Genomic DNA, 20,335 nt, shown 5'->3' with positions numbered 1-20,335 from the left:
GGGGCCCTAGTGAGGCTGTGGAAGGTAGCACTGTGGCTGTGACGGTACAGTCAGGGTCACAGCAGGTCAGGAAACAGGTCCAGGTAAGGCAGCAGAGCAGCTTGGACTCAGCAGAGGAGGACAGTGCAGAGGCAGAGCAGCAGCCTTCTGAGAGGAGCATTTATGAGTGTCTGGAGCAGAGTGATGACTGGGAGCTGGCCAGCAGGGGGTGCTCTAGTCTAGACCAGCAGGTAACTCCTCAGGGCACAGAGAATAGGGGAGAGCCCCACTTGGTCAGGCAGGATGCCACAGAGTGTGAGTATAATAACGAGACAGGAGGTTCAGGCCTACAAGCCCCTCAGCCCCGGCAGCAGTCCCATTCTCTCCACCATTCCCTCAAGCCCAGGTTGGTCCGGGGCAAGCTCAAAAAGCACCACGGGGGAGGGGTGCACGTCAGTTTCCGGCCCTCCACAGAGTCTGTCCAGTTCCACAACCCTCTAGACTCCAAGGAGGCCCACTGGAGGACCAGGCTGCGCCGCCTCAGCCACTTCAGCAGCCACTCTGTAGGAGTGGGGGGGTCTGGAGGGGCAGGAGTGGGTGGGTCAAAGGGTAAAGAGAGGTCAGGAGGGGAGGGGGTGAGCGGAAACGGGGAGCAGCCTGATGGGGAGGCCAGTGGAGTGGGGGGTCATGCGACAGGGCAAGGGCGTGTCCGTCTTGGGCGCTCTGCCCTTCGGCCCCGTGGGACCCGGTCCAGATCCCAGGATGCGGAATCGGGGATCAGTCCCTCTCGGCAGCAGCAGGGGGCTCTGTTGGGCGGTGTGTATAAATCTGTGGTCCATGCTCTCTCCAAGCCCAAGGCCCACGCCTCCGGCTCAGCGTCTCCCCAGCGGCACAGCAAAGCCCCCGGCGGGGCCACAGAGGCGCCCCTGAGGGACCTGTACACTCATGTATTGGGCTATTTTGGAAGAAAAGCACCAGGTGAGAGACTTCAGTTGCGTTGCTGTGCTCCAAGGCACTACCACAACATGGAAAACAAAACGACAAAACAAAAACACAAAGCACCACCGTTCTATCTCCTCCGTCTTTTCCGTTTTTAATTAACAGTTTTTTGCTGAATGTGGATTGAATTGAAGCTTTTTTTTTGTGTTTCCTGTTTTAAAGTACTGTAGCTGACACAATCCAAAAAAAGAACCGAAGGCCCCCCTTCCTCTCCTCCTGGGACGGCTCCCCCCTCCTCCTCTTCTTCCTCCAGCTTCTGGGACTAAATCTCTGCTGCCCCTCCCCTTCCCTCCCTGGATGCTGCATGCGGCCTCACACGTCCTCCTCAGATCACACAACACATTCACTGCACACACACACTGGTCAATCCTATAATCTCATCAGGCCAAAACAGGCTAACTAATTTACAATAATACATTGACATATAACACACACAGTGTAGCATTATAATGTCCTCTGAAGTCCATTGCTTTCATTTATACAGGAACATTAGCCTGGGAAATGTGTCTGTCTAGTCTGCGCTGATGCTCTGACATGTCATTTTACCTCCAACCAGGTGGAGGCAGTATAGCCCTTCTGATGGAGAATAGGATTTCAGCACCACCAACTGGCAGGAAAGCTTTAAGCTGGGTCCTCTTGAGTCACCTCAATGACACACTACTGCAAAGTCCCATGTCTCTTCTTTTTTCTTCCCCTTGGTTTTACTGATACTATTTTAACAGTTAACGCAAAGATTTAGTGGCTTAGGGCAGTAGACACTTTATAAACAAATGTCAGGTCACTAGAACTAAAATCAATTTGGAAGCTCAGACTAACCAGAGAAAGTCTCAGGGCGTGATGGGGACAAACTCTTTGCTCTCTGCTTCTCTCTGACAATCCAGCCCAACGGAGAGAAAAAGTACATATAATAACCACTACCACTCTGTTTTGATAATGTGTCATGGCCTTTTTCTGTGTATGCTGCCTCATCTTTCAGTACCTCTTGGCTACCCAGTTAACACACTGGCTACCCTCTCACCTAACCACAGTTGAGTTTAACGTAGCTTGACTAATCTCTGTTCTGTGGTGTGCTGTACTCATGGCCTCTCTCTCTGGGAATGCATGTGAGTAACTCCTGCATTGCTTCACTGGTTGTACCCTGTTGTGTTGGTTGGCTTTTCTTTAAGGTTGTTCTGTTGAGCCTTGTGCATCAGTTACCTTAATTCTTATTCTCTATATAACATCACATACAACACCACCGTCACCTTACTGTATGGACTGATACTTTTACACAGGCACACATTTCTGAACTTAACATTCTCCACAGCCTATAGGAAGGACATGCGTTCAAGATTTTTTCCCCCAATGCTATTGTGTTGATCTGTATGCTAGTGAGGTGAAGATGCTAGTAGTTGTCGTGCTGTGTGTGTCAGTATCTAGAACGGTGGGGTGACGTGCATGTCCTTTGCTCTCTGCCTGAACACAGCCAACAAAGAGGAAACTTGTCAGAAGATGCGGCCTGTGTCCAGTGACGCAGGCAACAGCAGCCAAAACTTTGGCGACCTGATGGACGAGTTTATCCAAGAGCGTCTGCGAGCGGGAGGCACCTCTGTAAGTCGCCGTTCTATTCTCTATTTTCTCTATTTATCTCATGCTCTCACACACGCACACTTAGTTTATCAGCTGAGTGAGTAAGTGAATGTCCTCATCTCATGCTCCCTGAGTGTTAACTTTATTCCTAACATCAGAGTACTATCTTCTCTCTACCCCTTTCGCTCACTCACATGTCCTATCTACCTCTCTTTGCAGGGTATGACCAGGCGTGGCAGCAGCCCCGGTAGTCTGGAGATCCCTAAGGACCTGCCAGAACTCCTGAACCGTCAGAACTCCACACGACCCGTGGACGACCCCGGCGTGCCCTCCGAGTGGACCTCCCCCGCCAGTGGCAGCAGCAGCGACTTAATCAGCTCCGACAGCCAATCGGATTCATTTAATGCCTTCCAGTATGCCAACTGCAAGTTTGAAAGTAAGTCTGACATCACCACGGCTGCTGCTCGCTCACAGTGTAAAAAAACATGGCGGTGTAACTAAGTAACATAGCAGTGGAGTGTGTTAGAGTGGATTGTAGCTTGCTCTTGACATGCTGGAGGAGGACTACTTTCTCTGACCGTTGTGGCGCTGTTAGATTTCAGCTTTGGTCCAGATGGCGTTGGTGCGGGGTCGTTGGACCAGGATAACACTAGCCTGGGAGGAGTACCCCAGACTGCAGAGGAACAGGAGGTGTCCAGCCTCACCACCCTGCACATTGACTCAGAGACCAGTAGTCTGAGCCAGCTTGGCCTGTCTGCAGATACCGTCACCATCACAGGTCAGACCTGCAGATCAACAAATCAGAATACATCACCTTTCAATGTCCACATCTCTCATCCTTTTCTACATCTTAGTGACTTTCCTACTTAACAAAATCACTGGAATCATCTAGAAAAATATGGATTAAATCCAATCAACTATTATTACTACCTAATTAATTACATTCCTTTGTTTGTGACTCCCTCCAGGTTCAGAGAGTGCGTCCCCGATGCATTCCCTGGGGGGTTCCCGCTCTCAGACCCCGTCCCCAGCCACGCTGACCGCTGAACATGTAGCTCTGCAGCACAAGGACCTGCAGCTGGATGAGAAACTACATCACTCTGTAGTACAGACTCCAGATGACCTGGGTAATACACATACACACTGCTCTCATCACCTAACGCACAACACACTCAGCCTTTTTGGATACTAAAAGTGCCATCCCTCTTCTATCCTCTCAGAAACCAGTGAGTTCCCTACAGAGGACTCCAGTGTGATGGCTGGTGGCTCGCTGACCGGTTGGCACGCTGACGTTGCCACGGTGATGTGGCGGAGAATGCTAGGCATTCTGGGAGATGTGAACACCATTAAGGACCCAGAGATCCACGCGCAGGTCTTTGACTACCTCTGTGAGCTGTGGCAGAACCTGGCCAAGGTAGGGAATCATATGGGAACCAATCCGACTGTGTACTCCATACATTGACAGGCCCTTAGATCACGTCACACATCAGACTGGTTCACACAAGACACTCACTCATGACATTCACTCACTCTCTCTCTCCCCTCTCTCTCCGCCTCTATTATTCATTGTGTCTCTCTCTCTCTCGCATCAGATCAGAGATAATCTGGGGATCTCTCTGGACAACCAGTCGTCTCCTCCTCCCCCGGTCCTCATCCCTCCCCTTCGGATCCTCACCCCCTGGCTCTTCAAAGTTCGTACCTCTCACCGTTCCCTTATATAATCCGTTCTGGAAAAGTCACTTCACTTCTTCACACGTTATCCTCTGAATTTCAGGGAAACAAATGCGCAGATGCAAGCGAACATTCTTTTTACCATGACCCTGATGTAAAAGTGGACAAAGTTATACTTCTACTCTTGTATCTGTGACTGCTTGTTGTTCACTGTACAGGCGACCATGCTGACTGAGAGGTACAAACAGGGGAAGCTGCACGCCTACAAGCTCATCTGTAAGATCATGAAGAGGAGGCAGGACGTATCGCCCAACTCTGACTTCCTCACACACTTCTACAACATCATGCACTGTGGCCTCATGCATGTCGACCAGGTGTGTGTGTGGCAATCTGCCAATCTTCTCGCGTCATGGTGAATATTGGTCTCCCTCTCTCTCTGTAACACTCTCACTCTCTGTGTTTCTCAGGACATAGTGAATACCATCATTAAGCACTGTTCTCCTCGGTTCTTCTGCGTCGGCCTTCCCGGGGCCACCATGCTCATCCTGGACTTTATCATCGCAGCCAGCAGAGTCACAGCCTGCTCTTCGCTCAACGTGAGAACATCACCACCATTCACCCTCTCTGGTTCCATATACACACAAATTATCAGGGCTCAAAACTGTCACCAAAACTATTTTGCGACCCTTTGACTTGGCAGTGCGACACCAATTTTTAATTCTTAGCTTGGGCGCCAATTAATTGTTTTTTTAGCTGGTCAATTTAGTTTTTGGTTCACAATAAAAATACAAAACATTATTATTAAGACATTCTGAAAGAGAGGGGAGTTACAGCTGTCTGTGAATATATAATTTATCACGTCTCAATTTTGAGTTAATGGCACCACTTTACAGCCGGAGTAGGCTATGTAGTACACTATTTATACAAAAGTATGTGGGCAGCCCTTCAAATGAGTGGATTCGGCTATTTCAGCCATACCTCTTGCTGACAGGTGTATAAAATCAAGCGCACAGCCATGCAATCTCCGTAGACAAACATTGGCAGTAGAATGGCCTTTACTGAAGAGCGCGGTGATTTTCAACGTGGCACCGTCATGGGATGCCACCTTTCCAACAAGTCAGTTTGTCAAATTTCTGCCCTGCTAGAGCTGCCTCGGTCAACTGTAAGTGCTGTTATTGTGAAGTGAAACGTACTTTTATAAGCCCAATCATTGCGCAACAATTCTAAAGGCAATCGCGTGTTAAAAACAGTTTTGATGGCCACAATTAAGTAGAGCAATTTTTGGTAATTGAAGCGCGCTTCTCATTCAAGTGTATAGGCAACCGTAGGCAGGCTTCAGCATGGTAGATTGGTGATAGTAGATTGACATAGGCTTGTGATGAGATCCAACTGGGAATTCTATTTTGTTATCGAAGCTCTAGTTTTTAAATATAATATGGTTTGAGAATAACAATATTGTCAGGCCAGGCGTATAGCCAATATGCTGTGATAATCTATTTGGCCTACTGCCCAAACCTCATTCCTACAGAACTGTTTCTATTAGGTTCATGTTACATTTCTTTTAAGTATATATGAAAAAATATATCAATCTGAGTGGTAGATCTCGGCTTGCTTTTTGACTGTGAAAGTGATCTTGACACACTTCTGAATGCACCACGCTACACTGACCCCCAGTACAGTTCGATAGTCTGTTTCAACACCGTCATCTTCTGTTTGCCCATGACTGGATTGCAAAGGATAGTGTTGTGATATGGATTTAAACAGTGGATGTGAGTTGACACCCCGTCTGTCCGTCTGTCAGGCCCCGCGGGTGGAGGCTCAGATCCTGCTGGGTTCTCTGGTGTGTTTCCCTAACCTGTATGAGGAGCTGCCTGCCCTGCACCCCACCACCGCTGACGTGGTCATGACCAAGTTCAGAGACGTCAAGGTAACTGTCCTCATGTGGGGTGGTTGCTTAACTCTTGTCTTCAACCTGCTTTACTCTATTGCTTCAACCTGTAGTAACCGGTTCCAGAGAAGTGGTCATTTTGTACCATTTTACAAGATGGTCAGAGAGAGGGGTATATTGAAAAGATAGGAGGGGGACAGAGTTTGTCAAAGGGCAGTGGGCGTTGAGTTTATTACCAATACTGACAGGGGCATTAATGACCTGGAGGTGGCATCACTAATCACCAGTAACCGTTGGACCACCTAACCCACATACTGTTTGATGTTGTATCAAACACACATTAAACCTAATTACCTTTTTTTTTTTTTTTCTATCCCTGTGGTGCTGAGGGAGCATCAACGCCAGCCTAGCTAACTCTCTAATGGGTGATTAGCTATGCCACAGGCGCCCATTCACAGGACCTTGTTGTTATTGGGCCGCTTTTGGTTGATTGCTGGTTAAAGAGCTAATTCCATGCATGAGAGCGTTTCATATTTGGACAGAGAATTTCACACGATGGCATCTGATAGCCTGGGTCTGGCTATGAATGACAAAGCACTGGTTAATTCAGCCAATAGGGAGTCTGTTTTGTATGTGTGTGCATCTGTGTTTTCAGCAGACCTACAGATTTTGCTGGAGCCCGGGGAATAAAACCGTCTGATTCGTACATTCATCTGTCGATTGATTGACTCTGTTCTCTGTTTTAGGAACACATCATCAAACACATCCTGAGTTCAGCAAGAGATGAGCCTTCAGCCCCAGCCAGGTATTTTTCTCACGTCTCGAGCTCTTGAATTAAACGACAATCAACATTTACATCACTGACATAGATTATACGAAAACATACATAGACAGTTGTGAGGTAGATTACTAGCATATGACAGTAAAGCAGTCTTTGTCTCTCTGACCTGAGGAAGACATCTGCCCAGTAGATTAATGTAATAATAATGGTGATAATGGTTGTGGCAGACAATAGGCCATGAGAGCTGGGGTTTTGGAGAGGGAAATAATCAATGCTGTCAGATTTGTCTGGTCATCCATACTATAACCTAGCCAGACAGACAGATTAAGCCAAGTGTCATCTGAAGTAATCCACTGACTGTAGGCTTATGGGGGAGTGAGGAGTAGTGTACTCCCCTTGCTGCCTTCTGTGTCCCAAATGGAACCCTATTCTCTATATAGTGCACTACCCTATGGGCCCTGGTCAGAAATTTGACACTTTATATGGAATAGGGTTCTATTTGGTGGACAGTCTCTGTCTTCTGCAGGACCGGGCCCCCTCGGTGAAAGAGGTGCTAGTTTGGGTGTCCGTGCCACGGTGTTAGACAGCTAAAGACTGAGAGACCTTGGGGGCTGGACGTGAGGGAATGGGGAGGAGGGTGTCACCGTTTTGTCTGTGGTGACATTTAAAACAGTCCTTGGTTATACTGTAGTCTACACAGCATATTGTCCCTGTTCGTCTCATACAAGGTCAGACTGACAATGACATTACCAGTTGATTAAGCGTTTACATTGCATTTGGAATGTATTCAGACCCCTTCCCCTTTTCCACGTTTTGTTACGTTACAGCCTTATTCTAAAATTGATTAAATTAATGTTTTTCCTCATCAATCTACACACAATACCCCTTAATGACTGTGAAAACAGGTTTTTAGAAATGTTTGCAAATGTATTAAAAATAAACGGATACCTTATTTACATAAGCAATCCCTTTGCTATGAGACTCGAAATTGAGCTCAGGTGCATCCTGTTTCCATTGATCATCCTTGAGATGTTTCTACAACTTGATAGGAGTCCACCTTATGATATATTCAATTGGTTGGACATGATTTGGAAAGCCACACACCTGTCTACATAAGGTACCACAGTTGACATTGCATGTCAGATCAAAAACCAATCCATGAGGTCCAAGGAATGGTCCGTAGAGCTTCGAGACAGGAATGTGTGGAGGCACAGATCTGGGGAAGGGTACCACATTTCTTTTGCCGTATTGAAGGTCCCCAAGAACACAGTGGCATCCATCATTCTTAAATGGAAGAAGTTTGGAACCACCAATACAATTTCTGGAGCTTGCCGCACGGCCAAACTGAGAAATCGGGGGAGAAGGACCTTGGTCATGGAGGTGACCAAGAACCTGATGTTCACTTTGACAGAGCTCCAGAGTTCCTCTTTGGTGATGTAAGAACCTTCCAGAACGACAACCATCTCTGCAGCCCTCCACCAATCAGGCCTTCATGGTCGAGTGGCCACACCTCAGTAAAAGGCACATGATGTCCCGCTTGGAGTTTGCCAAAAGGCACTAAAGGACTCTCAGACCATGAGAAACAAGATTCTTTGGTTTGATGAAACCAAGATTGAACTCTTTGGCCTGATTGCCAAGCGTCACATCTGGAGGAAACCTGGCACCATCCCTACGGTAAAGCATGGTGGTGGCAGCATCATGTTTTGGGGATGTTTTCAGCGGCAGGGACTGGGAGACTAGTCAGGATCGAGGGAAAGATGAACGGAGCAAAGTACAGAGAGATCCTTGATGAAAACCTGTTCCAGAACACTCAGGACCTCAGACTGGGGCGAAGGTTCACCTTCAAACAGGACAACGACCCTAAACACACAGCCAAGACAGCGCAGGAGTGGCTTCGCGACAAGTCTCTGAATGTCCTTGAGTGGCCCCGCGACAAGTCTCTGAATGTCCTTGAGTGGCCCAGCCAGAGCCCGGACTTGAACCCGATCGAACATCTCTGGAGAGACCTGAAAATAGCTGTGCAGCGAAGCTCCCCATCCAACCTGACAGAGGTTGAGAGGATCTGCGGAGAAGAATGGGAGAAACTTCCCAAATACAGTTGTGACAAGTAAAGGGTCTGAATAGTTATGTAAATGTGATATTTCAGTTTTTTTTTATACCTTTTGCTAACATTTCTAAAAAAAAATGTCATTATTGTCTGTAGATTGAGAGGGAAAAAACGATTTTATCAATTTTAGAATAAGACTGTAACGTAACAAAATGTGGACAAAGTCAAGAGGTCTGAATACTTTCCAAATGCACTGTATGTATGTGTTAATGTGGGTTAATGGGTTACCAACTTTAACATGTGACATAATTTATAATGGGCTAAGATGAATGAATGAATAGGTGTCGTGTTGTTTGTCCCCGTCAGGTGCGTGGCCCTGTGCAGTCTTGGTATCTGGCTGTGTGAGGAGTTGGTCCACGGCACCCAACACACTCAGATCAAAGAAGCCCTCAACGTCATCTGTGTCACTCTGAAGGTAGCTATATATAATATGCCACTTTACTTAGCAGATGCTTTTGTCTAAAGTGACATAGTTCTGTGATGTGATCGCTGCAGGAATTGAACCCATAACCTTGGTGCTTTTGGCATCATCTGCCATGCACAGTGACTTGAATTTTGAAATGTGTTGCCTTGCCTTCATCCCTTGCCATGGGAAGTGTTCTGTTGCAGTCCCTGGTTAGAAGTAGAACAGCAGCAGCAGTCTCCCTGTGGCCTGCCTTGGTCTGTGTGGTGTTTACTGGCACACTTGGTTTTAGCCAGCCTGGAGAGAGAGAGCGATGGGCTGCACTGAGTAGCCAGAAGAAGCTTACTGACAGTACCGTCTGGTCTGGGCCCCCCCACACACTCACACCACCCAACTCTAACCCAGCTAAATCTGGCCCGACTGTCAACATGTTTGGCTTCTCCACTGCGCTCCACTCTCCTCAGACAGAAGGCTAATCCAGTGAAGAATGCATGCTCCACCGACCTCAAGGAATTATTATATTTCTATCGTCTGAAATGAGGGCGCTTGCCAAACGGGCCCCCCTTCTCTCCCTCCTCCTGTCCATACTGTTGTCCAATCAAATGGGATGGCTGGTGATCCGGCCCATTGTTTTGTGTGGGCATTGGCACTGCTGGTCTGGAGAAGCACTCTGCAGTCTTCCTGAGCCAGGGTCACAATGAGAAGGAGAGGAGGGTCGTCTCCCTGAGCCCCTCACACACCCCTCACACAGTCACAATGGCTCTTGCTCAATTGTCTAAAATGTCCGTCCTCTCCACCTCCTTTCCTTTATTGCACTGATCTGAAATATCTGACCAGGTGAAAGCCTGTCACCTTTTCACCTATCAAGTCTTTTCCAATTGGTGAAGATGAAAGGGAGGAGATTTTTAAGCAATTAAGATGGTGCCAGAGAGAGGAGGAGGGAATAGCAGAGCCCCTTCAGCCTACACCTCTCACAGCGAGAGGAGGGTCGAGCCCCCCACCCTCCCTCTCAGTGAGTGTTTGGGCCTCTTCCAGTCAGCAGAATTAGGCTCATCCACACCTTAATCCTGATCACAGATCAAGACAGTCTCTGACACAATGTGCTGTTTTTCTCCTGTCAGCTTGGCTCTACACCAGGGATGGGCAACTTTGATGGGGGGTGGGGGCCACAAAAAAATTAACTCGTCATGAGGGGCTGCAGTGGCTCGTGGGTCTGCGTAGCCACATCCATACCCACACATGCAGTCAGAGTCCTAGACTTTTGGGGGCCCTAAGTCAAGTTGTGTTGGGGGAGGCAGTTTTATAGCAAGTTTGCTGCAATTCTACCATTTTGCCATGGAGCGGAAAGAAGATTTAGCAATTTTATAACTAATTTCATGCAATTCTAGAAATTATGTCAATCGGGTGGAGAGAAGTGTTTGCAGTTTTTAATATGATATCTAAGTGAGTGACTAACAAAATCAATGGCTGCCCCCCGTTCACTAATTCAACCATTTTCACTACAATCTACAAAATGTTAGCTGACAAGGGCTTATTTAAGTGGCTGTCATTTACTGACAAAACAAGCAAGAAAATGCTGATGCAGCCACATTTCGAAATGGCACATGGTGTATTCTACTATTCTAACTCTCAACAGTAAGTTGAGATGTTTTTATGTGTTTTTGGCGGGGGGGAGATTGATCTGCAGACCTATAAAGGGGGGGGCTGCGGACCGCAAATTGCCCATCCCTGCTCTACACTACTCTACATCTGCTGAGAGTAGTCAGTTTGTGTTTTTGTCTGTTTTTTTGTTTTTCAGTTTCCAAATAAAACTGTTGCGCTGGTGGCCTCCGACATTCTGCACTTGCTCATAAACTATGTCGATGACCTTCAGAAATTCCCCCCAGACACTCCAAAGAAAATAGTTGAGGTAAATTTGCGTGTCCATTTTATTTATGCGTTAAGGTATGTAAATTATTCCTGGAGCTTTTCAAGAGTATCCTTTTTAAATTACAAAACAATACAGTATCTTTTTGCTTTCAATTTTGTTTTAACTCTTGTTTCAGATCCTCATAGCGACCGTAACTCACCTGCTCCCCACCACAGAATCTTCCCCTCATGAACTGGACAAGAGGGTATGTCACCTCACCTCATACACATCAAATGGAGACCTATTAATAATACAATGTTACTGTTAGTTTTCTGTTTACAGTACTGGCCTGACATGGTTTTTTGCAGAAGCACAATTCATTTTCTATCATGATCCAGTATTTTGTTCTCTGCTTTATTGATGTAATCAAACTGTATTTGTTGTGGCCTGTCTGTCCCTAGTTGGTGGTGTCTCTGCTGTTGTGCCTCCTGGATTGGGTGATGGCCCTGCCTCCTAAGACTCTGCTGCAGCCTGTCCAAACACTCAGCCCTGACAAGGACAAGCCAGACAAGTCTGTCCTCAGCTGTATCTATAAGGTATGCCCAATCCAAAAATGTAACTTTCTATGTGAGCTTTCTGAAGTAGCATTGTGAATTGATTGACTTCAAGACAATATATACAGTTTAAATACATTTAAACATATTTTTTCCACAATTCCTGACATGTAATCCTCAGAAAAATTCCCTGTTTTAGGTCAGTTAGGATCACCACTTTATTTTAAGGATGTGAAATGTCAGAATAATAGTAGAGTGATTTATTTCAGCTTTTATTTATTTCGTCAGTGGGTCAGTGGGTCAGTAGTTTACATACACTCAATTAGTATTTGGTAGCATTGCCTTTAAATTGTTTAACATGGGTCAAATGTTTTGGAGCCTTCCACAAGCTTCTCACAATAAGTTGGGTGAATTTTGGCCCATTCCACCTGACAGAGCTGGTGTAACTGAGTCAGGTTTGTAGGCCTCCTTGCTCGCACACGCTTTTTCAGTTCTGCCCACACATTTTCTATAGGATTGAGGTCAGGGCTTTTGTGATGGCCACTCCAATACCTTGACTTTGTTGTCCTTAAGCCATTTTGCCTCAACTTTGGAAGTATGCTTGGGGTCATTGTTAATTTGGAAGACCCATTTGCGACCAAGCTTCCTGATTGATGTCTTGAAATATTGCTTCAATATATCCACATCATTTTCCGCCTCATGATGCCATCTATTTTGTGAAGTGCACCAGTCCCTCCTGCAGCAAAACACCCCCACAACGTGATGCTGCCATCCCTGTGCTTCACGGTTGTGATTGTGTTTTTCAGCTTGCAAGCCTCACCTTTTTTCCTCCAAACATAATGATGGTCATTATGGCCAAACAGTTCTATTTTTGTTTCATCAGACCAGAGGACATTTCTTCAAAAAGTTCTCTTTGTCCACATGTGCAGTTGCAAACCATTGTCTGGCTTTTTTATGGCGATTTTGGAGCAGTGGCTTCTTCCTTGCTGAGTGGCCTTTCAGATTACGTCGATAGGACTCGTTTTCCTGTGGATATAGATACTTTTGTACCGGTTTTCCTCCAGCATCTTCATAAGGCACTTTTCGTACCAAAGTACGTTCATCTCTAGGAGACAGAACGCATCTCCTTCCTGAGCGGTATGACGGCAGCGTGGTCCCATGGTGTTTATACTTGCGTACTACTGTTTGTACAGATGAATGTGGTACCTTCAGGCATTTGGAAATGCCAAGGATGAACCAGACTTGTGAGGTCTTTGCTGATTTTCTTTTGATTTTCCCATGATGTCAAGCAAAGAGGCACCTCCAATTGACTCAAATGATGTCAATTAGCCTATCAGAAGCTTATAAAGCCATGACATAATTTTCTGGAATTTTCCAAGCTGTTTAAAGGCACAGCCAACTTGTATGTAAACTTCTGACCCACTGGAATTGTGATGCAGTGAATTATAAGTGAAATAATGTGCCTGAGAACAATTGTCATGCACAAAGTAACCGACTTCCCAAAACTATAGTTTGTTAACAAGAAATTTGTGGAGTGGTTGAAAAACGAGTTTTAATGACTCCAACCTAAGTGTATGTAAACTTCCGACTTCAACTGTAATGTCGACGTATTCGATTTTACTTAGCAGGGATCTCTGCTTCACGTTGACAGCAGCATATAGTGGGGGTGTCGAACACAAACCACATAGTAGTATTTCTCTGTGTTTAGTTTTTTTCTTTTCTTTTTAGTAATGGAGCTATTAGCAGAGGCTTTCTGTGGCAGGGTGTCTGTCTTTCTCTGAAGTCATTAATGGTGGAACAGTTCAGGACTGCTTTGTTACATCTTTAATACAGACTGGGGGGACTCCTTCCTAATGCATGCCACAGCTGGCACTCAGTGCACCCAGGCTCACTCACTGCTCAGTAGTCAGTCCTCGGTAGTCAGCACTCAATCACAGCATTCTCTCTTCCCATTTACCACCCTCTCTGTCTCCATGGAAACGCACAGTGACGGGATTGGCAGATAATTTAATTACTTTCTCTCTTTCTTTCTCACTCTATAGAAAACTACAGTCGTGTGAAATACGGTAGTGTTAATTGATTGATTTCTTGGGGCTTTCTCCGATCTTCCCTTTCTTCCCTTCTCTACTCTCAGGTGCTGCATGGCTGTGTGTATGGGGCCCAGAACTTCAACAGCCCCAGGTATTTCCCCATGAACCTGTCAGACCTGACCAGTCCTGACTACGACCCCTTCCTGCTGCTGGAGAGTCTGAAGGAACCAGAGCCCCTCCACTCCCCAGACTCAGAACGCTCCTCCAAACTACAACCGGTCACCGAGGGTAAGAACACTACCTGTTCTGTTGCTACTTCTCCTTTTCTCAGTCACATTGTCATCTCTACATATCCTACTCGTTCATGTTTCAGTCCATATAACCTCGTGGATATTAAAAAGCCCCTTTTTAGAAATGTCTTGGTTGCACATTACACTACAGAGTAACTATAACCATGTTATTACCGTTATTCCGATCCTGACATTTTTGTCGCCCCACTGAAATCATACCAACTATCTGATGAGGAGAGGGAAAATGGATGAGCTGAGTCCAGTCAGTGTGGCTGCTCTGCCTCAGGTCTGGCCTAGCCATGTTATGTCTGTAGCCTTCTTCATCATGGTGTCTAATGGAGGGTACCACTATATCAGTGCTAGGTGTGGCCTGGCTTGTTAAAGGTAGCAGTGCTAAGGACTGAATGTGATGTGAATGCAGCTAGGTTCCTCTGTGTCCTGACTCCTGTGTTAGATTCAGAGCAGCAGGGAGCCTCTGTACCTGGGCACCTGCAGCTTTTTCCATCAGTAGAAAATGACTAATCATTGGAGCACTTTGTGAGGCATGCTGCTTTCCTTCCAAAGTTGTTAGCAACTAACTGTCTTTCTCTCCGGTCCTCTATCTATCCATTTATTTGTTTATTTCACTCCTTTTCTTTTGGTGTGGCCGAGGATGGCTGAATGGAGAGAGGGAAGGGAAGATGTTAGCTTTTTATTTATACAGGTTTGCCTCCATTGAGATCAAAATAGCTTATGCAAGAGAGACCTGTACCTGAAAGGGCACCTTCGATTTTGTTGGAGAGAAACCTATCATCATGTTCTGTCGATAGGCACATTCTTTTTTTCCCTCTAATGGCTCGCTCAGGGTTTGTGCAGCTCTGTGGGACTGTAATTATGCTTATTGCAAAGGGATGGCTGCTAGCACACTGAGTGTGATGGCATTGGCTTGTTCTCTGCATGGTGCCACACAGTTGGCGCCATTGAGGTATCTAGTGTTCTAACTGGAATCTAGCTCTCTACTACACAGACCTTGATTTCTTCATCATACCCTAAATGCGCTTTGATTGGCTAGATTCCACAGACAGAGTCCTCTCCCTCATCCCTCTACACTCTATTGGAGATAAACTCTGACACTACAAATACCTGGTCCCACTGGGATGAGCTGATACCTACATGTTATTGACTGGCTGACTGACTGGCTGACTTCTCTTTTTCTATCTCTTCTCTGTTTATTGACACTGGCCTTGAAATGTCAACATCAAACAGATTCCAATACATACCCCTGTTCTAATTGTGGAGCTCTTCCTCTCTTTATCTCCGTATTCTTCCTCTCTCCTGTAGTGCGGAGCCGTATCCAGCATGGTCTGATCTCCATCGCAGCCAGGACAGTCATCACCCACCTTGTCAACCACCTTGGCCACTACCCCATGTCTGGAGGCCCTGCCACCTTGACCAGCCATGTCTGTGAGAACATGGACAACCCCTACAGCGAGAGCCCTGACCTGGCCCCAGAGCTCTTCGACGGGCCCAACCTACAGTTCTTTGTCCTGAACGGTACCACCCTCCTGTCCTGTCTCCAGATCCGGGCTGAGGACGGTGTGCCCGGAGGTGGGATGTCTGCAGGCCTCACCACGACCAGCGCCTGTGTGAGGGTTATTGTTAGGGATATCTCCGGCAAACACTCGTGGGACTCGGCTGTACTGTACGGCCCGCCTCACTGTGGTGCTCCTAACCAGCCCCTGCACCTCTACAGTAAAAGACCTACAGAGAGAACGAATACAGATGGGGAGAAGAACCGAGCAGGGGAGCTTGGAGAGAGGGAAGAGGGGGCTGCACTGGAGGAGGAGGAGGAAGAAGAAGAAGAGGTGGTTGTGGTGCTGGGAGAGGATGAGCTGGGAGAGGAGGAGCAGGGGGAGGCTGTGGAGGAGGAAGAAGAGGGGGAGGAGGAAGGTGCATTGGAGCTGATGGCCCCGCAGGCCAAGCGTGTGTGTCGGGAGGTGGTTCCGTCCTGGGACTCCCTACTAGAAGATGATGTTCTAGATGAGATGCTGCAGTACCTGGGCTACTCCAGCCCCGAGTGTCTGCAGCGTGCCGGTGCCCCCCTCAACATCCCCGCCCCGCCCCCTGTCTGCGTCTCGGAGAAGCAGGAGAACGACGTGATCAATGCCATCCTGAAGCAGTGTGCTGAGGAGAGGGACTTTGCGGTGCACAGGGGGAATGGGCTAAACATGAGGGCTGTGGAGCAGGGGGAGCCGGAGCCCCACAGGCCCCAGTCCGCCTTTTACTACTGCAGGCTGCTACTCAACATCCTGGGCATGAACTCCTGGGAGAAGAGGTGAAAGAAAGACCAACCACACCACAAACTAGGGTTCTGTTCAGTAGGGCATGAAGCAGGAGAGAACTTTTTGAAACTGAGTGAAAGCGAGGTACTGTACTACCTTGTCCAAAATGAAAAGCCCATTTTCAGTTTCCATTTCAAACCGTTTCAAAAAGTTTTGCTACAGTTTGCCCTACTGAACAACCAAAATCATAGTTTACAGTTGATTTAAGTTTTTATAGTGAAATAGCTTTATTCTGTAGGTATTAGTTTAGAGAACTGTGACATTTGATGACAATGTTTTAGAAATCCAGTAGATTCAGGTAGAGGATGGGTATGTGATGATTTAACTTTAGCTTGTTGTCGGCTTTGGCTTGTTCTAGGTACTGTGCTAAATTCAGATAGTGGGAAACTGCATTCTGTGTCACTGCTACCACAAGCCTTGTTTGTCTCTCAGCCCGTCAGATTTAGTATAATCAGCTTAGAATAAATAGTCCAGCTATCTCACTCTCTCTCTCGCACTCTCTCTCTTTGTCTTTCTGTTTATCTCCCTCTCTCTCTCTGTGTCCGTTTCTGTCTCTCTGTTTCTCTCTCTATAATCTCATCCAACTCATTTTCACAACACTTCACTTAAATTACTTTACTTAGATTCATTTCCGAAGCAGCTATTTCTGATGGCTTTTCCCATTGCATTGATGTCTTTGAAGTATTATCTCATTGTATTATGAGAGATGGATGCTGGGTCTTTATTGATGAGAACTAATTGGGCTAAATGGAAACCGCGCATCACATCGAGCCCTAATGGCCGTGTTTATCAGTGAACACATGTTTTCTCCATCCATCTATCCAGGAGCGGTGCTCGACATAAAAATAGCCCCTTCCATTCATTTCTCCCCTTCATTACTCGTCCGAAAATGTATCTTTAACAGGTTTGTGTTTTTAATGGGGGAAGGGGGGTTTATATGAAAGATCTCTTATCTTATGAGTTGAATGGAGGGACAGGCACTAGAACATACATTTATTAGCGTACTCCCATCATACTAAGGGAGAATAAAAGGACACAGACCTTTAAAAACCCTGCCTCTCTCTCCTTTAAAAAAATATTTTATTAAATCATGATTTTAAATGGAGAAAAAAAATGCATCACTTTCCTTCTCCTGGCATTCATACCACATTTAGTATTTCCCCTTGGGTTGTTTTCAGCAGCTGTGGCAATGTTGGGGCGGCAGGTTGCCTAGTGGTTAGTTAGAGCATTGAACGAGTAACCGAAAGGTTGCAAGATCCGAATCCTTGTGCTGACAAGGTAAAAATCTGTCTTTCTTCCCCTGAACAAGGCAGTTAACCCGTCTTTCTTCCCCTGAACAAGGCAGTTAACCCACTGTTCCAAGGCTGTCATTGTAAATACGAATTTGTTCTTAACTGACTTACCTAGTTAAATATAGATCAAATAAAAAAGGTTAGCGTAGGGGCGGTAGTGGGCGGGGCCAATTGCGGGGTCTTAACTAAAGTTTTTAAAGTCCCTCTTGGCTGCAGATATTTTATTATTTGCTGTTTTAAAGCTAATTTCCTGAAAAATTTGTGGTTCAGGCATTATTATAATTTTTTAATCATTTTAAACCATTTTCAGACAGCCAGCGGAATATCACCTAGAGTACCCTGCGTAGTACACCACTTGTCCCTCTAGTCAAAGCTGCTTAGTGCCTTCACACACGAGGGCGACAGCCACCGGTGACCATAGCAACAAAATAAACAAACATTATCAACGTGCGAATAAATCATCGGTATAAGAATGCATGAAAACATATTTACATGTAACATAAAGTATTCATCCCAAATGGATTAGAAAACAATTATTTTTGTTCAAACGTGACTCTGTAAACTGATAAGTGTTAGCTAGCTAGAGTGGGTAAGTGAGCTGGTGCTGCTGTTGGACATGCGTATCACCACGCAGGCAACGTTTTCTACTGTGATTGGTCAACAACGATAGCACTGCTTCAAAAATAGAGCAGAATCCTATTTTCTCCCCCTTGGCTGCTTTGCTTCCACGGGCACGAGCACCACTGACCGCTCCGCCTGGGTAGAATTTTGCCCCAGTCTAGGCTTCATTGAAAATGAATGGGCCAGCCTTTCTAGTTGCCGCTGTCAGTTAGCGCCTTTAGACTCTGTCTAGTTTTTATTGGTGATTTGTTAGTTTTCAAAGATGATCTTATCAAAAATATATTGCTCCCTTTTATCTTTTCTACACACTTAAACTACTAAAACCAGATAAAGTTTACACTGACAGCATTTTCCATCCTGAAAATGATTTTGACTATAGTGGAAACACTGCCGTTTATTCCTCGTTAGACTAATATATTGCAGTTCACTCTTGGGGGTAGCGAGATTACACAGTGCCTGCAAGAACGGCCTTTCATGCTGTTCCCGCTTGCCGCCTCTGAAATGGCTCACTTTCAATGGAGAAAATGAAGACCATTACGTTGTAACAAGCTAATAAAGAGGCCCATACTCAAATGGTGAAAGGGTGGGAGGAGGAAAAACACCACGAAACAAAGTCCTTTCATGAAAGTAGTCGTGGCTTTTACACCCCCCACTTGAGGACCTCTCGCCTACACTAAACTGCTAATGTTCAAGCTCCAGATGGGAGAACATAATGCACAATCTTAAAAACTCCATATCTCATGTTGTGACGCCGGTAACCAAGATCTAAGCTTATTGATTTCTCAGGATCATCTGTACGTTGCTTTGCTATAAAGTAGCAGAGTAGTTGTGTTTTTAGCCAAAAAATTGGGGGGGGGTTCTCAGAGTTACTGCCACCACTGCATGCGTCTTGTTTGGCTGTGGTTTGACTCGATTGGTCTGATTTTCCAGGAAATACTGTGACTAAAACAAAGAGGTGGCCATTTAGGAGTGTGGGCCTGTTAATGTTGGAGAGAGAGAGTCTGGAGGGAGAGGTCTGGGGCTACTTAGTGAATGTATGTGGACTACAGCCCTGATCACTGTCTGCCTGTAGGGAATGAGAGTGCAGTGCCTTGTTGTTGTAGAATAGACTAGAATAGATACTTTGTCCATACTCCGTGTTATTGTTGCAGTCAAGCTTGATAATCTTTAGAATCTATACCAAGACCTCACGGTGTTGTAAATGTAATCTGTAGGCTATGTAGAATCTATGCCACAATTATTTATGCCAATGGCATATAAACTTGTTTTCGGTCATAGGAGCAACTTCCATCTCCTGAAGAAGAATGAGAAACTGCTTAGAGAGCTGAAGAACCTCGACTCCAGGCAGTGGTAAGTTACTGTTTCTCTTTCAGACTGAAAAAGTGACTGTTTTATTTTTAGGGAACAACAAAAATATGTCCTTATCTTCCCTTGTTCGTCTTTTCTTCCAATGCCCCTCTTTTCCTCTAGTCGAGAGACTCACAAGATAGCCGTGTTTTACGTGGCGGAGGGGCAAGAGGACAAGCACTCTATCCTGTCTAACACCAGTGGTAGTCAGGCCTACGAGGACTTTGTCTCTGGGCTGGGCTGGGAGGTGAGACAGACCCCTGCTCTCTGCACTACAACCTTTCAGCATCACTTTATATAAGCCTTATATGTATCATTAATAGTGAGTTATATTAATATTACGTTGTATTGTTTTCTGCCTCTTGGAGGGACTTTGTGACGTGGTTCGTTAGGGTTAATATATGGTTGTGTCCAGTGCTGATGGTCCTTTGTGTGTGTGTGTGTGTAACAGGTGAATCTGACCAGTCACTGTGGCTTCATGGGAGGTCTTCAGAGGAACAAGAGCACGGGTCTGACAACGCCTTACTTCGCCACCTCTACCGTCGAGGTCATGTTCCACGTCTCCACACGCATGCCTCCCGACTCTGACGACTCACTCACCAAAAAGGTCTGTTATGATGTTCCAGGAAATACC

At 46.0% G+C, this 20,335-nt stretch overlaps 1 protein-coding gene across 1 annotated transcript in view; it reads left to right on the top strand.

Moving 5' to 3' along the window:
- The window catches only part of LOC115146051 (ral GTPase-activating protein subunit alpha-1-like), a 76,773-nt gene that overhangs the window by 34,226 nt on the left and 22,212 nt on the right, over window positions 1–20,335 (top strand). Inside the window, 20 exon segments of the mRNA XM_065004163.1 lie at window positions 2–957; window positions 2,444–2,568; window positions 2,767–2,983; window positions 3,143–3,325; window positions 3,516–3,674; window positions 3,768–3,961; window positions 4,140–4,238; window positions 4,437–4,592; window positions 4,686–4,814; window positions 6,020–6,145; window positions 6,853–6,911; window positions 9,301–9,409; window positions 11,196–11,306; window positions 11,443–11,511; window positions 11,708–11,842; window positions 13,935–14,118; window positions 15,441–16,434; window positions 19,633–19,704; window positions 19,825–19,948; window positions 20,153–20,308. Coding sequence (XP_064860235.1) covers window positions 2–957; window positions 2,444–2,568; window positions 2,767–2,983; window positions 3,143–3,325; window positions 3,516–3,674; window positions 3,768–3,961; window positions 4,140–4,238; window positions 4,437–4,592; window positions 4,686–4,814; window positions 6,020–6,145; window positions 6,853–6,911; window positions 9,301–9,409; window positions 11,196–11,306; window positions 11,443–11,511; window positions 11,708–11,842; window positions 13,935–14,118; window positions 15,441–16,434; window positions 19,633–19,704; window positions 19,825–19,948; window positions 20,153–20,308 — 4,357 coding nt within the window.

This window comes from Oncorhynchus nerka, linkage group LG18, assembly GCF_034236695.1.
Source record: "Oncorhynchus nerka isolate Pitt River linkage group LG18, Oner_Uvic_2.0, whole genome shotgun sequence".
NCBI classification, from domain to species: Eukaryota; Metazoa; Chordata; class Actinopteri; order Salmoniformes; family Salmonidae; genus Oncorhynchus; species Oncorhynchus nerka.
Note: the sequence above shows the minus strand (reverse complement) of the source record. Positions and strands in the feature narration are given on the sequence as shown.